This window comes from Agelaius tricolor, unplaced genomic scaffold (assembly GCF_023055355.1).
Source record: "Agelaius tricolor isolate 1412-34295 unplaced genomic scaffold, bAgeTri1.0.p SCAF_28, whole genome shotgun sequence".
Lineage (NCBI taxonomy): Eukaryota > Metazoa > Chordata > Aves > Passeriformes > Icteridae > Agelaius > Agelaius tricolor.
This window is the reverse complement of record NW_027269288.1, coordinates 2,547,780-2,566,302: the sequence shown is the minus strand read 5'-3', so window position 1 is coordinate 2,566,302 and position 18,523 is coordinate 2,547,780. Positions and strand designations below refer to the sequence as shown.

At 48.9% G+C, this 18,523-nt stretch overlaps 1 protein-coding gene across 8 annotated transcripts in view; it reads right to left on the bottom strand.

Moving 5' to 3' along the window:
• The window catches only part of UBR4 (ubiquitin protein ligase E3 component n-recognin 4), a 94,429-nt gene that overhangs the window by 16,578 nt on the left and 59,328 nt on the right, over positions 1–18,523 (bottom strand). For all 8 annotated transcript variants that reach the window (XR_011682660.1, XR_011682661.1, XM_071449195.1 and 5 more), the window contains 20 exons: positions 18,040–18,178; positions 17,101–17,226; positions 16,818–16,946; positions 14,625–14,968; positions 13,100–13,190; positions 12,074–12,158; positions 11,820–11,947; positions 11,004–11,133; positions 10,359–10,516; positions 9,779–9,888; positions 9,048–9,189; positions 8,283–8,364; positions 6,620–6,793; positions 6,109–6,230; positions 5,081–5,278; positions 4,870–4,950; positions 2,615–2,702; positions 2,103–2,230; positions 1,584–1,691; positions 102–221 (listed from right to left, as the gene is read on the bottom strand). Coding sequence is in view for 6 of the 8 variants with exons in the window: in XM_071449195.1 (XP_071305296.1) it covers positions 102–221; positions 1,584–1,691; positions 2,103–2,230; positions 2,615–2,702; positions 4,870–4,950; positions 5,081–5,278; positions 6,109–6,230; positions 6,620–6,793; positions 8,283–8,364; positions 9,048–9,189; positions 9,779–9,888; positions 10,359–10,516; positions 11,004–11,133; positions 11,820–11,947; positions 12,074–12,158; positions 13,100–13,190; positions 14,625–14,968; positions 16,818–16,946; positions 17,101–17,226; positions 18,040–18,178 (2,683 nt within the window). In the remaining 2 variants the exon portion in view is untranslated. The remainder of the gene's footprint in view (positions 1–101; positions 222–1,583; positions 1,692–2,102; positions 2,231–2,614; positions 2,703–4,869; positions 4,951–5,080; positions 5,279–6,108; positions 6,231–6,619; positions 6,794–8,282; positions 8,365–9,047; positions 9,190–9,778; positions 9,889–10,358; positions 10,517–11,003; positions 11,134–11,819; positions 11,948–12,073; positions 12,159–13,099; positions 13,191–14,624; positions 14,969–16,817; positions 16,947–17,100; positions 17,227–18,039; positions 18,179–18,523) is intronic.

Genomic DNA, 18,523 nt, shown 5'->3' with positions numbered 1-18,523 from the left:
AGGGTCAGACTCCATCAGCACTCCCCTCCAGCTCCTGGAGCTCAGCATCCCTGAGAGCAGGGCTGTGCAAGCCCTGAACCCCAGGCAAAGGAGCCACTCACCTTGTCCTCGCTCAGGGGCTCCGCGTTGGATTCATCCAGAATGATCTCCATGATGCTGAGCACCTGCTCTGCCACTGCTGCTCCCCCACTGTCCTTGCTCTCCTGCTCAGCCACCAGAGCCTGCAAGACATGGGAGTGCTCAGAGGAACAGCAGCAGGAACTGGTTTGAGGTGGGAAGGGGCACTGGAACACCAGCAGTGACTGGTTTGAGGTGGGAGCAGTCCCTGGAACACCAGCAGTCACTGGTTTGAGGTGGGAGCAGTCCCTGGAACACCAGCAGTCACTGGTTTGAGGTGGGAGCAGTCCCTGGAACACCAGCAGTCACTGGTTTGAGGTGGGAGCAGTCCCTGGAACACCAGCAGTCACTGGTTTGAGGTGGGAGCAGTCCCTGAACACCAGCAGTCACTGGTTTGAGGTGGGAAGGGGCACTGGAACACCAGCAGTGACTGGTTTGAGGTGGGAAGGGGCACTGGAACACCAGCAGTGACTGGTTTGAGGTGGGAAGGGGCACTGGAACACCAGCAGTCACTGGTTTGAGGTGGGAGCAGTCCCTGGAACACCAGCAGTCACTGGTTTGAGGTGGGAAGGGGCACTGGAACACCAGCAGTGACTGGTTTGAGGTGGGAGCAGTCCCTGAACACCAGCAGTCACTGGTTTGAGGTGGGAGCAGTCCCTGAACACCAGCAGTCACTGGTTTGAGGTGGGAGCAGTCCCTGGAACACCAGCAGTCACTGGTTTGAGGTGGGAGCAGTCCCTGAACACCAGCAGTCACTGGTTTGAGGTGGGAAGGGGCACTGGAGCACCAGCAGTCACTGGTTTGAGGTGGGAGCAGTCCCTGAACACCAGCAGTCACTGGTTTGAGGTGGGAAGGGGCACTGGAACACCAGCAGTCACTGGTTTGAGGTGGGAACAGTCCCTGGAACACCAGCAGTCACTGGTTTGAGGTGGGAGCAGTCCCTGGAACACCAGCAGTCACTGGTTTGAGGTGGGAGCAGTCCCTGGAACACCAGCAGTCACTGGTTTGAGGTGGGAAGGGGCACTGGAACACCAGCAGTGACTGGTTTGAGGTGGGAGCAGTCCCTGAACACCAGCAGTCACTGGTTTGAGGTGGGAAGGGGCACTGAACACCAGCAGTCACTGGTTTGAGGTGGGAAGGGGCACTGGAACACCAGCAGTCACTGGTTTGAGGTGGAAGCAGTCCCTGAACACCAGCAGTCACTGGTTTGAGGTGGGAAGGGGCACTGGAACACCAGCAGTGACTGGTTTGAGGTGGGAAGGGGCACTGGAACACCAGCTGGTTTAACTGCCCCCACACTCCCACCCATAAAAGATAAGGAATGTCCAAAGGATAATTTGCAGTGCCAGCACAGCAACATTTCCCATCTCCTGTAGCTGTCACAAGGCAGCAGGGCAGTCAGAAGTAGCTTAAACTCATTGGAATCCATGGAAAAAAAACCTTCTGGAAGTCAAGGTTGTTCTTACCAAGTTGAGAGTCCCCAGCATGACATTCAAAGTGTTCATCTCTGGCTTGACCAGCTGCTGCCGGTTTATTTTCACCTTCACACAGTAACTGAAGAGTTTTAACAGCACCTGCAAAATACAGCAAAGGGATTCTCTGTGGGACTTCACAACGAGGGGGGATTTTGCTGAAAGTGAAGTAATAGTTTAATACAGTAATAGATCTGATATCCAGAATGCTGGGATACAGTACACCCCAGATTTTTACATCTCTACACATATATGTATATTTATATATCTCTTAGCACAGCTTTGGTTTTCAGATATGGCCAAGGCAGAAAACAATTCTTCCAAGAAGACAGGATTTAGTCTTACCAACTCCTTGGGTTCTAGACATTTCAAGTTTTGTAAGGAATTGTTACCCAGAAAGAACAGGAGAGGGAAAGAGCTGCTCCAGCTCAAGGGGGACTGTCTAAACCTCAGGGATGTCTGTGGAATTTTCCTCCCCATAACTCCTGACCCCGGTGCCAAAGGGAGACTCACGGTTAAGAGGTGCCGGCCCTGTTTGAAGTCCTTGATGCCAGTCAGTCTGTTGAGCATGCACTCCAGGCCTCCACATGGGGCCATCACCCCTGCCATCTTATACACTTCTTCCTCATCCTCCTCCTCATCTGCAGGACAGACACAGCGGTGAGGACAGGGGCAGCCACAGCGGGACACGCTCGTGCAGTGGGAGCAGAAATGGAGAGCAGAGCAGCACACATTTCCCAGCAATGCCAGTCACTTCAGTTGTATTGAATTCAAAAAGAATTAAGAGCAGAGATATGAAGAAGGGCTGGGCAGGATGGTCCCCGTGCCAAGCAAGTGCTCACATCTGAAGCACAGCTTTAAAGCGCTGCTAAAATCCTCCTTCACTCGAGGTGAAGCAGGTAAATGCTGCAAAAGCAACGTCAATCAACTTTAAGCTCACTGCTGTGAGGATAATAATGTCATTGCTCTGCAGCAAACCTCAGATTTCAAATCTAATCCCAGCTTTCAGCAGACAAATGCATTACCAGTGGTGGAGTCGAGGGACTCGATGAATTCCTCCGTGGCATCTCCCAGTAACCCCCGCATGCGGTAAATGATCCTCATGGGCTCCCCCTGCAAGAGCAGAGCTTTTTGTTCATTCTGTCTCTGGGCACTTGGACACAAGGCTGGTTCTGGTTTCAGTGTGTACAGACACTCCAGCCCCAGCTCTCCCTCGTGCTGTTCCACCTGCTGATGGTAGCACGGGGAAATCTTTCACTCCCTCATTCTCCCCTTCCTGAGATGAATTAAAAACAACAGCAGAGCCACCTGCAAAAACATCAGTAACTCATCCCTTGGTCTGCCCAGCTTTTCTTGGCACTGCCAGTTAATTGACAGACTGGTGATAAACAGTCTCTTCCATCTCCTCCAGCTTTCCTTCAGCACCAGTGAAAGATGCAGCCATGGAAAATGGGTTCACCTGCTTTCCATGGCAACCTCTCCTCTGAGGGTATGGCACAGCATACCTGGGAAATACAGGGAACAGGCACAGCCCAGGAAATGAAGCAGGACAGGCTAATTGGATGAAAGCTTTCAAACAGATAAAATCTGCAGTGATGGCAAATGGAAGAGGAGTAAAAGGCAATTTAATGAGCTTTCAGTAAGACAGTACATCACTGATACAGCCAAGAAGCTGTGCTTTTACCCTGAGAAAGGGACACTTTTCCAGATGCATTTCCAGCTGGAAATACTGACAGCATATCACAAAACTTTCCATTTTTAATCCATAGGTCTGAATAAAAAGCAGAAAAGAAAAATCCCAGATTTGGGAGCAGGAGACCTTGCAAGAGAAAACCTGTCAGGGATCGTGCTAAGCCTAATGTGGAATAAGCAGTGCTTAATGTCACAGCAAATACATAAGCACAGGGAAAGCCCCGGGGGGAAGATCTGCTCAAAGGCCACGCTGGCGACCAGCAATTAACACCACAGGGGCCCTGGTAAAACGGCAGATGAACAAAAAAAGCCACTGAGAGACAAGGGAAACAAAAAGGGGCCTGAGGTTGCGTTTCTTGTGAGCCTGTCGCTCCCAGGGAACGGAGCTGCGGCTCCAGGAGGTGCTCACAAAGGAAGACAGATGAAAGCTGTTCATCCTCAGGAATGCTGAGCAAACTCTGCCTTTCAGCAGCAGAGCTGCTTCCCTCCCGGGAGAGCTGCACGCCCAGCATCCCACGGGAACAGCTCCTCCAGGGGCAGCATGGGGAACATTCCCACCAGCCACTCGATCAGAATTCAAATCAGAACTCACAGATTAACACCAGTGCCTCGTCTCCCTTTCCAAGTTGGTACCTTGTTAAAAAATTATCACTGTCACAAGGTTTGGGCTTGATTTTGCAGTACTGAAGGCTTTGTTCCTGAAATAAAGCTTAATGAGACCCATTTTATCATCATTCACTGCTAACTGGCACTTTGTTTGAATTCTTCCCACAAATGGCTTCAGGAAATGGAGGTTTCAAAGGTGATTTGAGGGCAGGAGGAAATGAGGAATGACCAAGAAATGCTGGGCAAATCAGTCTTGTTTTATGATCTCAAGGGCCTCTAAAAATATATTTGTAGTGGGCAAGCTTGAGCCTGATGGTCTCAGTGGGAGTTTATTTGAATGGTCACAAGGAAAGAAGGGAAGAGCTTGTTCTGGACCACATCCACCTCTGAACAAGCTCAGTATGACATGGTGGACTGGACCCCTCAGACTGCAGGGTCCATTTCTTCATGTGAAAAACACACAACACATACAATGAAAAACAAAAAAAGGATGAATCTGCCAAGTGCTTGAGATCCTGATGGAAAACATGAGAGCAGAAGTGCAAATATGGAGAAGCACTGGATGCTCTGTGCATAAATAACTTGGGTTCACCCCTGAGGCACAGACTGATGGAGCAGTCTGGTGTCCCTGTGTGCACACACACAAAACTTTTGTGTGCAGATGGAGTGTGAAATGTGCTCTGAAAGGCACTGAAACGTTCAGCTCTCCCCAGGGAACACAGGGAAAGCTGTTCCTCAGGAAGAGTCACGTGTGACACAGGACACAGCTCACCTGGGGCAGTGCTCTGCAATCACTCACGTTGCAGGGCCATGCACAATCTGTCCTAACAGAGCACCAAAAGTTGCTGAGCAGTTACACCCAATAAATTATATGCCAGGAAATAAATCCTGACGCGTGTGGTTTTGATTTTTCCCCGTTTTTTTTTGTTGATGTGAAGGACAGGTGCTCTGTGCTGCTAACTTGTACAAAGGTAACACACACCTCGTTTGTGGGACACCACACCTTCTTGTAGACCTCAGCCACAGGCAGATCCAGACTGATGATCTTGTTGTTCACCAAAAGCTGAAAGGGAGAGAAGAACAAGTCAAGAACAAGCTCAGGTTGTTACATCACCACCCCAGCAACCACCAGCTGCCCAAAACCAGCATCCCACAGGTCTGTGCAAGCAATCCCCACCTCCAGAAATTCTCACCTCCATCCCACTGTCATCCTCCAGCAGAGCCACCAGGTCACAGTCCTGGCAGATCTTGTTCTTGATGTCCCTCATGAGGGGCCCGATGCCAGGCTCGTTACTGCTGTAGGGATTCCCTGGCATCCTGCCCTGCAGGAAATCTTCCTGCTGGGGATCTTTCTCCAGAGTGACAAAGAACTCAGTGACTTCATTCTCCTCCTAAAGAGCAGCAGCAGAGACAGAGTCAGTAAGTTTTTCCTTAACCATGCTCCCATTCCTGCATTTTAATGGGAGAATGTTCCTAAACCTTCAGTCCTTTCCCCGCTGGTGCATCTGCTCTGCATGGCACACTCAGAGGATGGCCAGGATCACTGAGTAACCAAATTCCTCAGGGAACCTGAACCCCCCCAAAGGGACACACTGGGGTACAGGTGTCCACCGGCTAATGGTGAAATCATGACTGCAGACACTGCTGCTCCTGGGAAAAAGGAACCAGATCTAGGGCTGCTAGAGGTGCTTGGTGGTGATTCTCCTCCTCTATCACGAGACCTCACCTGGAGCACTGCACACAGTTCTTGTGACCCTCAACAAAAAAAGGACATGAAACTGCTGGAGCCTGTGCAGAGGAGGCCACAGAGTTGCTCAGGGCACTGGAGCACCTCCCCTATGGAGACAGGCTGGGAGAGTTGGGAATGCTCAGCCTGGAGAAGAGAAGGTTGTGTGGAGACCCCACAACACCTTCCAGGGTCTGAAGGGGCTACAGGAAAGCCAGAGAGAGACTTTTCATCAGGAGCTGGAGTGACAGGACAAGGGGAAATTTAGGTCAGATATTGGGAAGAGTGGGCAGGCCCTGGCACAGGGTGCCCAGAGAAGCTGTGGCTGCCCCTGGATCCCTGCAAGTGTCCAAGGCTGGGCTGGCCAGGGCTCAGAACATCCTGGGGTCATGGCAGGTGTCACTGCCATGGCAGAGGGTGGGACTGGACAATCTTTAAGGCCCTTCCCAAAGCACTGCAGGCTCTGTGCAGGCAGTGTGCCCCTGCCCCACTCACAGGGTAGATGATGCTGCAGAGCCTCTCAAAGATGAACACTGGGGTCCTGTAGTCATCGAGGCTGTAACGCTTGGCAGTCTCTATGCACACAGCCATGAACGCCTTGGTCTCTGACTCTGTGCCTGCCAAGAAAAGGAAGCTTTGAAATGGACACTGCAGTCAATTTTATAGATTCCACTTTAACTCAGCACATGCAGCAAATCCTTCTGCAGCCAGCCCCACAATTCGGTGCTCTCTCCTTTTGGAATCCACACCAAAGGTATTTCTTTGGTAGGGTTACTCTGCATGGCTGGGCTGCACTAAAACAGCCCCATAAAAATGAGGAGGCTGAGATTCCTGGAAAATAAGAGGTGACTAGGAATGCTGTTCAACTGCTCTGTGCCAAGAGAAAATACTGGAAGCCATAAACCCCCCTGATTACAGCAGTCATTTAGAGAAGTTGTGTGGCTGTTCTGCTTTTCCATCTTGGTTGATCCCAAGGCTGGATTTATGGAACAGAGGTGGTTTTTACCCGTTGTCATGTCCTCCAGCATCTCCAGCAGCATGTCCTGGGTCTCATCAATCAGCTTTGTCCTCTGCACCACCAGCTTCCTCAGGCACAGGTAGCCATTGAGCACTGTGCCCACCAGACGGCTCTTGAAGTGCCTTTTGATGGACTCCACCTCCACAAAGGAGGAGAGAAGACCTAGAAAGACACAGAAATTCAGGCAGTGTGGAAACCCAGGGCTCTGGGAATATTTCTGTGTCTGCTCTGGGGTGCCCTGACCCCCAGGGCAGCACTGACTTTGACCCTCATTCATGGAGAAAGTTTCCTGGACTTAAAGATAGACTGGAATCCACAGAAGTGTGAAATAGATTATAGAGAGTAGTGTAGGTGGATCACTGGGTGAGAAATTGAGGTTTGGGGATTTTTAGTATGTTGTGGATGGAATCAAGATGGAGGGCACAGGGTGCTGTCCTGGGTTTCCTCTTCATGCTTCTTCTTCCTCCTTCTCATTTTGTAATTGGGCAGAAAAGTCTGCACTGGGGGCTCTGTGGGATCAGTTATTGGGTTAAAAGGGAAAATAATCTAGGTGTCAGCTCTTAATTGGATAATTTAGTCTTAAAAGACCTTGTAACAATAGATAATTAGCCATTTGTGCCTTGCTGCTGAACTCATGGTTGTGAGGCTGCTTTACTGATAAGAAATAATGAACACCTGAGTCCCAACATGAATTACTGTCTCAAGTGCCTTCAGTCCAGACCCAGAGAAACCCACAACTGGTACTCTGGCAACTGGGACCCCCACAAGGCAGGTAAAAGAGAATTTGATTTCTAAATTTCATAGCAGCAAACAGAGCACAGTATCATAAAAATGGCTTGTTCCAGCTCCCATCAGCATGGGGTTTAAAGCTCACTCCTGTGAACTGGGTGGTTGCAGGCAAAAGCCTTGGCCTGGCTTGTAAATTGTAACATATGAAAAATAGTTTGGGAATGAGGAAAGGGCCTAAGGAGTTTCCTGTGTGCTTGATACAAAATTCTGCACTCTTTGGCATTTTCCTGTCACAAGCTATTCCAAAAACAGATGATTGCTCCTCTTGTAATACTTCTAATACCTCTGATGATGTGAAATGACTTATCAGTGACATCAGCAAACTGGTCACTCCTACAATAAAGCAAAGAATCAGCAAACACAAGGATTCTTTCCCATGACACACTGATCAACATGCTGCTTCTTGCAAGAAGCCAGGCTTTATGGATTCACCCATTAATGGCTGAAGAATGTGAAAGAGGACACAAAAAACAATGATCTAGTTCATGAGGTATTTCCATTTCCAACACATTTTTGTAAAAGGGTATACACCCTAGAAGATAAAAGAAAAGCTCCCATAGAATAGGGAGGTAAGAACAACAGGTAGGAATAAAGCAGCAGTGTTTACAGTGGTGCCAGGGATTAGGTAATAAAGTGAAATGATGAAGCTTGCCTGGTATGTTACCACAGTTCAGCTAAAAACTCTTACTGACCACAAAAAAAAAAAAAGGAAAAATCCATTTAGAGATTAAGTGCTAAATGATGGCAAAAATCCAGTGCTGACAATGGCAACACAGCTGAATGAGATCTCTCTGAAATTCTGCCACAGCTGTTAGAGAACAATGATCACCAGCTCTAACTCTGCTGCAGGCCCACTGAATACCTGTGAGACTCTTCAGGGCATATCCCTGCTGCAAATCCGTGCTGAGAGTTGCTTCCTCCAAGGCCAGCAAACGAGCTATTTCCTGAAAAGAATTACAATCATTAACAGCCTGTCAGGCCAAGATGGCCCTGCAATGCCAACAACCTTTGGGGTGTCTAACACAGGGTGCAAAGAAATCAGAAACTGAAAGCACAACTGCAACAGCAGGGAGGGAAGGGGAAAAGGAGAGGAAACCTGCCACAAATATCCCTCTCATTTTCTCCCTGCACCTCCCTGCTAGCACTGCTTGGCTCTAGTGGCCCTCCAGGAGCACTCACAGCCACCACTGATATGGAGAGTGCCACCTGCCCCTCTGGAGTGCAGCAGGGACCCCCACAGAAAACTCTCACCACTCTGAACACTGTAAACCCAGAGTGCAGCCTCTCCAAAGGCTGTAATTCCCATTTCTCCAGCAATGGCAGCACACCTGATCCTCCCCTGTCCCTAAGGGTTCTCAGAGCCCAGCCTGGGAGCTGCACAACAGATCCAGTGCCAAGGCAGTGCAGCAATATTGACAATCCCAGAGCAGTTAATTCAAGTGCTGAGGAATTCTCCAGCTGGGGCTAAAACCCCCCCGTGGCTCCCCCTCTGTTCAGAGGTACCAGCACTGAAGAGTGAACTTGAGAAGCTTGGCAGGGTCAGCAACAGGGCACTGAACAAAGGGATGGAATTTCAAAGGCAAAAAAAGCCAAGCTAACAGGTCATTTCCTGCACACAAATCCATACCTTAGTGATGAGGCTGCCAATGTAGGGCAGAACCCCTCTGGCTGCCAGGTACACCTTCCAGTGGGCAGGTTTGATGAGCTTCTGATACAGGGCCAGGTACTCAGCAGCACATTCACCAGCAATGCTCAGCTCATCCAGGTAGCTGGGAAAGAGAAACACAAGCTGATAACCCAAAAAGCTGACATTCCAGCCTAAGGACACTGTGGAAAGGAGGAAAAAGCCTCCAGAAATAAATCCATCCATCCATCCATCCATCCATCCATCCATCCATCCATCCATCCATCCATCCATCATCTCCTAGGCAGTGAGGTGTCCTTGCTAACAGCATCACTGATATTCATTCCTTGCTGGCTAAATCAGTATTTGTCCCCAGAAGGAGTTGACTGTGCTATCAGCATGAGCTGGGCTAAGTTATGTCACAGCAGGTGGAACAGAGTTCACTCTATTTTTCTGCCATTGAAGAGGCAGGGGAAATGTTGGCCACAGAGCTGAACAGCTGATCCTTACTTCTGGAAAAAGTACAGACCGCAAGAGCTCATAGCCAGCAAACCCCAACTCTCCCCAAATCCATACCCTCCCAGCTAATTAAGTTGAAAAATCCAGCTCAAAAAGACCCCTGAACTGCAGGTACACAGTGAGAGGTGTGAGAAAAGCTGCAAGAAGGGAGAGATTCTGATGGGAACTGAAGACAAACACTGGTGGAGCTGCCGGGTGTGGCAGCACTGCAATACCTGGTGAGGAGATCCAGGACCTGCTGCTTCCTGCTGGGGATGGTGGCCAGGGCCTCCACGATGGTGCAGGCAGCCTGCCTGGCAGCCTGGGTGGCAGGAGTGAACAGCACCTGGGCCAGGGGCAGGAAAAGCCAGGTCAGACCCCTGGGCACAGATGAATTTGTGACAGCTCACAAGAAGGCAGAACACAGGGGCTGTTGGGTGACCTGGTGGCAGCGTTTTCTTGTTCTCCCAACACTTGGTTCTGTGACAATTCCTGCTCTCCTCAGCACCAGAGTGTTTAAAGAGTGCATGGACCTGCTGGTCCACACACACAGGAAGCAAAGCTTTGCTCCAGGACCCTCAGAAGTGCAGCCCATCAGGCACAGGAACACCATGGCAATCAAAGGTTCAGAGTTTAGGAACCCACAGACTCCCAGATCAACGTTTGGTGCAGCATTTCTAGGGGAGCACAGCTGCAAACCTGACTTGGAACCAGAGGCAGTGAGTGCCAGCCTGCCCAGACAGCCCTGCAGAGGAGCTGCAGCAAAGCACCCCCAGTGTGTGACTGAACCCTGCCCCGGGCTCTCCCCACCTTTACCTGTCTCAGCCAATTGTTGTGTCTCAGCTTGAGATCCAGGGGACAAGTTCTCTTCCCACGGCGACTCATGAACTGCTTCCACTTCCAGACGTATTTTTCTGACAAGTAGAGCTGGTGAAGCTCAGCTTTGCTGGGAGTTTTCCCGTTGGCATCTGCACCTGCAGTGTTGAGCAGAGCCCAAGAGAACTGTCAGCAGGCATGAGCTGCAAACTGCCAGAGTAGTTTTGTGTTCCTACTGGAACTCTCCAAACTCCAGCTGGGAACTGAGTGCTTCCCATCTCCTCCTGCTGCCATTTTCACTCCTGTGGAGCCATGCTCAGTTCCAAGCCTCATGCAAATCCCAGAGCCTCTCTCAAGGAATCCCATCAGCTTTCCAGCTGGCTGCTATCAATTTCAATAAGCAACAAGTTTCATTTTTTACAGTCCCCGATTCTCTTTGGGCACAGAGCATTTTCTGTTTAGGGTTTGAGGCACACAGCCCAGAAAAGTCAGTGCTACAACTCTAAGGACTAAATGTGAGGATGGAATCAGATGTCACAGAAGGACAGAAGCAAACCCAACTCCACAGAAGCACATTCCTTATTAAATGTGGGGACACACATGTTCCTGCACAGAACTGCAGCAGGTCACAGGCACAGGGGTTACCTCTGGCAGGGAGGCACTTCTTCCAAGCTTCATATGATGCCTTGGGGTCCCTCTTGAGCCACAGCTGAGCCTGTGCATGGATTTCATTGCTGTAAGGCTTCACAGTGGTGAGAGCATCCATGGGCACATCCTAACAAATCAAAAAGCTCTGTGATTCTTCAGAAAGCCACAGTCTGCTCCCAAAGAGCCACCCCTGGGGCTGGGCCATGAAGAGGCAAATGCAGCTCTTGGACAGCAGGAGGGTAATACAGTGTCTGTTAATGGGGAACTAAGAGAGATATTCCAATTTCTACTGAAATATCAGTAAACCCATCTCTGACATCCATCTGTGATTATCAGATAGGCAGATCAAAGCAGAAAAATACCTTGTCTCCTGCAAATCTAATCCTAAATGAAAATCAACAGCAATCAATCAATATATTTTAATGAGAACTGTAGCTCTGTATTTAAAATTCTGAGTCAAAAGTACTTAATTCTTTCAAATTTAGGTACCTGATTCTACAAAGCTGCTGAAAGCCTAAAGCCTGCCCAAAATAACCAAGCTGTGGCTTTGAAGTAGCTCTTTCCCTATACCTCAGATCTGAGGGGACCCTCAACAGTTGTGGTCAAAGTCACCAAAAGCCAGTGAAAAACAGAAAGGAGTCATCTGTAATTTGCAGTGTGCAATGATCAGAGTCACAGGGCTTGTGCTTCCCTAGGAACAGAGACCAGGAAAATCGAGTCCTGGCTTCCTCACACACTAATTCCTCACTGAGATCAGCGTGCCAGACTTCAATCAGCAAATTCTCAACGTTTTGCTCAGCCTGAAGGCAGTACCTTGTTTTTCTTGCTGGTTGGAGCAGGTGGCTTGATGAGCTTCTGGAGGATGCGCAGGCACATGAGGGTGATGTTTTCAACAACCACCGGGGTCTTGATGTTCACTGCCATCAGGAAGAGGCTGAGAGCTGAAAGCAGACAGGGCTGTTCATTATCCTGGGAGAGCTGCAGACAGGACACACCTGCACAGCTCTGGGCAGCACCTGAAGTGGGTTCAGAGGTGGAAATGCTGCCCTTGCCGGGCCGGCACTCACCGCAGCGCAGGCGCAGCTCCCAGCAGCTGTCCTCCTTGGAGATGGAGTCTGTCAGCAGCAGCATCTCATACTGGAGGCTGCTCGCCTGCAACACACACAGCTCCAGTCCTGGGGTGCCCCATGCCCTTCCCAGCTTTAATCAACTCAGGTTCAAAACACATGGATCTAGGTTAGCTTAATCCCATGCACACCTAGGGGGATGTGACCTGCTGGAGAGGTACAAGCAAAGCCAAGGCAGGGAACTGCCTGAGGAAGCTTCAGCAGGGACCTGCACACAAAATTTTGTGCTGTACTCTGACATTTATGTCATTTCCTGTGGAAACCCAGGGCACTGGGAATATTTCTGAGTCTGCTCTGGGGTGCCCTGACCCCCAGGGCAGCACTGACTCTGACCCTCATCCATGGAGAAAGTTTCCCAGACTTCAAGATAGACTGGAATCCACAAAAGTGTGCAATAGATTATAGAGAGCAGTGTAGGTGGATCACTGGGTGAGAAATTGAGGTTTTGGGATTTTTACTCTGTTGTGGATGGCAGCAAGATGCAGGGCACAGGGTGTTGTCCTGGGTTTCTTCTTCATGCTTCTTCTTCCTCCTTCTCCATGGGTTTGGGTGGCATTTTGTGATTGGGCAGAAAAGTCTGCATTGGGGGCTCTTTGGGATCAGTTATTGGGTTAAAAGGGAAAATAATCCAGGTGTCAGCTCTTAATTGGATAATTTAGTCATAGAAGACCTTGGAACAAGAGATTGTTGGCCATTTTGTGCTTTCTAATGAAAAGCTGCCAAACTCACAGTAGTGAGACTGTTTTACTGATAAGAAATAAAAACACTTGAGTCCCAACATGAACTACTGTCTCAAGACTTAATCCAGACCCAGAAAAACCAACGACTGGTGCCCCCACAATTTCCTATCGAAACTCAAACTTTTTTCTTACAAACAGACCATAAGAGAGAAGATGCAATGATTAGAATACACCAGCAATGCAGAGGGGCAGAACAAAGAAATAGGAAAACACTGGAGTCTCTCACCAAGTCTGGATTTGCCCTGTGTCCCTTCAGAGCTGCAGAAACCTTCCCAATGATTAAATCATTCATTTGCTGTGTGGCCTCTGGATTGTCCCTGATTCCAGGAGGAAAAAGACAACACTGTTATGCTCTGCTTGTACTAAATGCCAAAAGCTCCTGGGATTTCAGCTCAGCTGGTAACAAGTGCACAGGGAGGTGGGGGTTACACTTTGCTGGTGCACAACAGACCCATGGCAGGGGTGGGACTCTGAGGTCCCTTCCAACCCAGACCACTTTGTGATTCTAAGGTAACTCCCTATGAGGCTTTCCCCTCCTGAGGGGCCTTTCCTGATGCCTTTTTGGGACTACCCTAAAATAGAGGCCAGACAAAATTAAGGGAATAAAAAGTATTTACTGAAGGGCCCTCAGGTACATCTTGGGCAGATGAAGCCCCCCAGGAGCTGCACCCAAAACTGGACCATGGCTCACGGGTTTTCACACTTTGATAACTTTGGTCCATTTGCATGTTGGGGGTTCATCCTCCAATTCCAGCTTCAGCTAATGAAGCCATTCACCCCAAGTTTGCTCCCCCAGCTCCCTTTTGTTGAATCTCTGGGGGCCTGAGGCAGTGAGGTGTCCTTGACTGCCAGGCCTGGAGAGGAATTGTTGTGTCTGCCCCAAACAGGAGAACAGCAGCTGGCACTGCCTGTGGGGTTTGGAGTTACACACTAAAGAACCCAGGATTATATTACAAATTACAAATTGCAAATACAAATAATAAAAAATGTATTAAACGAATCTATGAAATCCTGAGGCAGTGAGGTGTCCTTGTGTCACAGACACATTTTATGAAAAATCCTTTCCTTAGGATTTTTCCTCCTGAGGAGCTGAGAGGCCTCAAGAACAAAATGTAACCAATGGTTATCTGCTGCTGTGGAGTGCAACAGGAGCATCTGGGATTGGGCTCATGTGGTTGTTTCTAATTAATGGCCAATCACAGTCAGCTGGCTCGGACTCTCTGTCCGAGACAGAAATTTTTGTTATCATTCTTTCTATTCTTAACTGGCCTTGTGATGAAATCCTTTCTTCTGTTCTTTTAGTATAGTTTAAATATAATATATATCATAAAATAATAAATCAAGCCTGCTGAAACATGGAGTCAGATCCTCATCTCTCCCCTCATCCTCAAACCCCTGTGACATGGTCACATCCTTGCCTGCCAGGCCTGGAGAGGAATTGCTGTGTGGGAGAACAGCAGCTGGCACTGCGTGTGGGGTTTGGGGTTCTACACTAAAGAACTGCAGGGTTATATTACAAGTTACAAAAACAAATAATAAAAAATATATTAAATGAATATATGAGGCAGTGAGGTGTCCTTGCCTGCCAGGCCTGGGGAGGAATTGCTGTGAGGGACAACAGCAGCTGGCACTGCCTGTGGGGTTTGGGGTTCTACACTGAAGAACTGCAGGGTCACCAATACATGGAAAATCCAAAAGCTGAGGCCCTCAGGCACCACTCCCAGGACGATGCTCCCCAGAGCAGCTCTCACCTGGTCAGGAGGCACATGAGCTGCCGCACCTCCTCGCGCATGGCGGCCGCGCCCCGGCGCAGGTTGTAGTCGAAGAGCTCCCGGATGAGGCCCTGTGCCACCAGGATGTGGCGGATGGCGCCGTTGGTGGCCAGGGCCCGCAGCAGGGTGATGCAGTGCTCGGTGACGGCCGAGGCGCAGCCGTAGCACTTGGTGGACGAGGTGTGGCCGCAGCCCAGCACGGACAGGGCCCGGTACTGGCTGGCCGTGAACGTGGGCAGCGCCGAGCTCCGCGAGGACTTGGTGGCCGCCTCGCGCTGCTGCAGGTCGTACTCCAGCAGCTCCTTCCGAGAGGCAAACACTTTCTGGGAACACACAGGAGCAACTGTGAGCCAGCACAATGCCACCCCCAGACACAGGTCATCTTCACTGAGTATTTCGGGGAGAAATGTTTTTGAGAGGAACGAGGGATTTGTCTTTACAAGCAAGCTGGTAGATAAAACCAGCACTGAGAAATCAAAGAAACAACGAGAAGGATGCCACTGATTGGAAAAAAGATATTTGCCTTTACAAATAAACTTTATCCAATGAAATTGGATGTTGAAAACAATGGGGAAACCCCCTAAATTCCATAAGAATTAAAATTAAAAGGGAGGGTTATACACTAGAAGGAAATCTTGGCTATCAGGCATTCTGGGAAGTCTGTACCTCTCAAGTACCTCAGCCAATGGGGAAAGAGAGAAGGGAAATGTGGCTGGGAAATTGGGATAAAAGGGAGGCTGTATCCTCCAAAAACTGGAGGGACCCCAGGGGAATGCTCCATGGCCTCTCCCTTTATTCAAATAAAGCCAAAAAGGACTCCTCTGTCTCCTTTTTGGACATAAACCTCTCGTGTTTGTGGATTAACTTTCCTGACATTTTCACTGAGTATTTCAGGGAGAAATATTTTGGAGAGGAATGAGGGATTTGTCTTTACAAGCAAGGTAGTAGATAAAACTAGCACTGAGAAATCAAAGAAACAATGAGAAGGATGCCACTGATTGGAAAAAAGAGATTTGCTTTTACAAATAAACTTTATCCAATGAAATTGGATGTTGAAAACAATGGGGAAACCCCCTAAATTCCATAAGAATTAAAAATTAAAAGGGAGGGTTATACACTAGAAGGAAATCTTGGCTATCAGGCATTCTGGGAAGTCTGAACCTCTCAGGTACCTCAGCCAATGGGGAAAGAGAGAAGGGAAATGTGGCTGGGAAATTGGGATAAAAAGGAGGCTGCATTCTCCAAAAACTGGAGGGACCCCAGGGGAATGCCCCATGGCCTCTGCCTTTATTCAAATAAAGCCAAATGGACTCCTCTGTTTCCTTTTTGGACATAAACCTCTGGTGTTTGTGGATTATTTTCCTGACATTTTTAACCAAGTGCTTCCAAACTTGAAATCCTTCATGGCAACAGCAGACTTGGGAAATCCATGAGGAATATCAGCCTAACTCTCATTTACCACAGAATTCACAGAATCACCAGGTTGGAAGAGACCTTTAAGATCATGGAGTCCAACCCAGCCCCAACACCTCAACTAAACCCAGACACCCAATACCACATCCAGGCTTTGTTAAACACACCCAGGGATGGGGACTCCACCTCCTCCCCAGGTGGACATTCCAGAACTTTATCCCTTTATCCTCCCTGCTGTTTAAACTACAAGCAATGTAACACTGGAAATGTGACAAATCTGTAGTATTAATTACTATGAATACTGTCAGAGTAATTTATTCTTTATAGAAAGAGCCAAATATATTTAATATGCTTAAATATCACAGCCAAAAGGACATTCATGATGTAGGAGGTTTTCCAGTGTTTATGTGACTTGTGGAGCACAAATAAACATATTTAATTTATAAAACACTTCTGTAGGTCACCCCTCAGACTGGTGTGTTTTCAAACACTTGGATACATGCAAAAATTCAATTCTCTTTAATTAACCATCTGTTCAGTCTCCTGCTCTTCATGATGTAGCTGCTGAGAAAACCAGTTTCACAAGCTAGCTGAAAATTTAGTAATTAACACATAGCTTTTAGAAATTATTATTATTTCCCTGAAAATATGCAGCTGATCACCTGCTGTTAATGATATCATTAAATGAAGAATGGCAACATCTTGGGTTTTTTTCCCTAATAAACACCTGGCCCAAATCCAAACCAAAGCCCGTTGTACCTGGATGATTTTGGAAAGTTCATCGAAGGAGTTCTTGCAGTCCCCACAGTACTCCTGGGCCAACTGCAGGATGTACCTGTTCACACTGGCTGAGGTAGAACTGATCCCTCCACTGCTGCCAGACTCATCCTGGAACGGGGAAAGCAAAGAGGAATCACAAAGGGAGGCAATCACAAAAATAACAACAGCAGAGCAGCACCTGAGGCAAGGACTGCCTTGGGCACAGCCAAGGCCAGCTGTGCCCAGCCTGAGCTCTGTGCCAGCTGCACCTGGCCCTGCTCACCTGGGGCTTCTCAGGGGCTGCCTCGTTCACTTTGCACAGGAGGCTCTCCAGCTGTGGTCGGTGTCCCATCAGCTGGTGATACACCCTGTCAGCCTTGTCCAGCAGAGTGTTGATGTTTGTCACTGCCTGCCCAGGGAAAAGGAAAGGAAACTCGTATTTCCTTTTCAGAACCACTACCACCAAGCTCCAAATCTTCTCTTTTGCTTTTCTTTGGGGGGGTGAAATCACTAAATTGTGACCCTGCAGCCTGGTTCTGCCCTGAGAAGCATTGTGGTGACACTAATGAGCACACCCTGTGACACTACACTGAGCACACTGATCCTTTGGGACAGGACACAGAGTGCACAGGGCTCTTTGTTCATTAGCAGGGGCTCCTCAGGTGGGATGGGAAGCCAACAGAATAACCCAAATCCATCCCCTTCTACAGCAAGGCAAGGAGATGCAGTCAGTTCATTTGTGAGGCACTGAATGATGCCTTTTGAAGAATTACTTGTCTGGTGGAGCAAGACACAAACTCAGAATGCATTGGTCAGTGAGGAGCCTTGAAGGAAGCCTGATTTTGACAGGGGATGGAGCCCTGATTTTGACTGGAGATGGAGCCCTGATTTTGACAGGGGATGGGGCCCTGATTTTGACTGGGGATGGAGCCCTGATTTTGACTGGAGATGGAGCCCTTATTTTGACAGGGGATGGAGCCCTGATTTTGACAGAGGATGGAGCCCTGATTTTGACAGGGGATGGGGCCCTGATTTTGACAGAGGATGGAGCCCTGATTTTGACAGGGGATGGAGCCCTGATTTTGACAGGAGATGGAGCCCTGATTTTGACTGGGGATGGAGCCCTGATTTTGACAGGAGATGGAGCCCTGATTTTGACAGGGGATGGGGCCCTGCAGTGCCCACAGTGGCCCAGAGCCCCAGGAGCTCCTGCCAGCCCCACCTTCTTGCGATCCTCCTCGTTCTCGATGGGGTCCACGGCGCAGCAGGGCTTGGCGTAGAGCATGAAGTCGAAGCGGGCGTATTTACAGAAGCCACAGGCATTGCACAGGAAGGGATCCTTCTCATCATAATTGATGGATCTGCAAGGAAAGCAGCAGCTCAAAACCTGCAGCTCAAGGCAATGGAACAAACTGGACAGGCTCAAGTAAAAGAGATGGGTGACTTAAAACCCCTCGGTGACCAGACTGCCCTGGGGAAGGGAAATACTTGAGAATCAAAACCTACAGATCAGGCAACAAACAAAGTTCTCCCAGCAGTGCCACGTTCTGGCTGGAAAAAGCAGGAAGAGAAATTGTTCCTAACAATTCCACTCTAATGACAGTAATTCCCAGTCAGGCTGGGGCACTGTGTCCTTTAGGAGAACACAGGTGAAGGAACTGTTCTGGTTTGTAGGGTTTGGCCTTTGCACTGGGATTGACTGCACT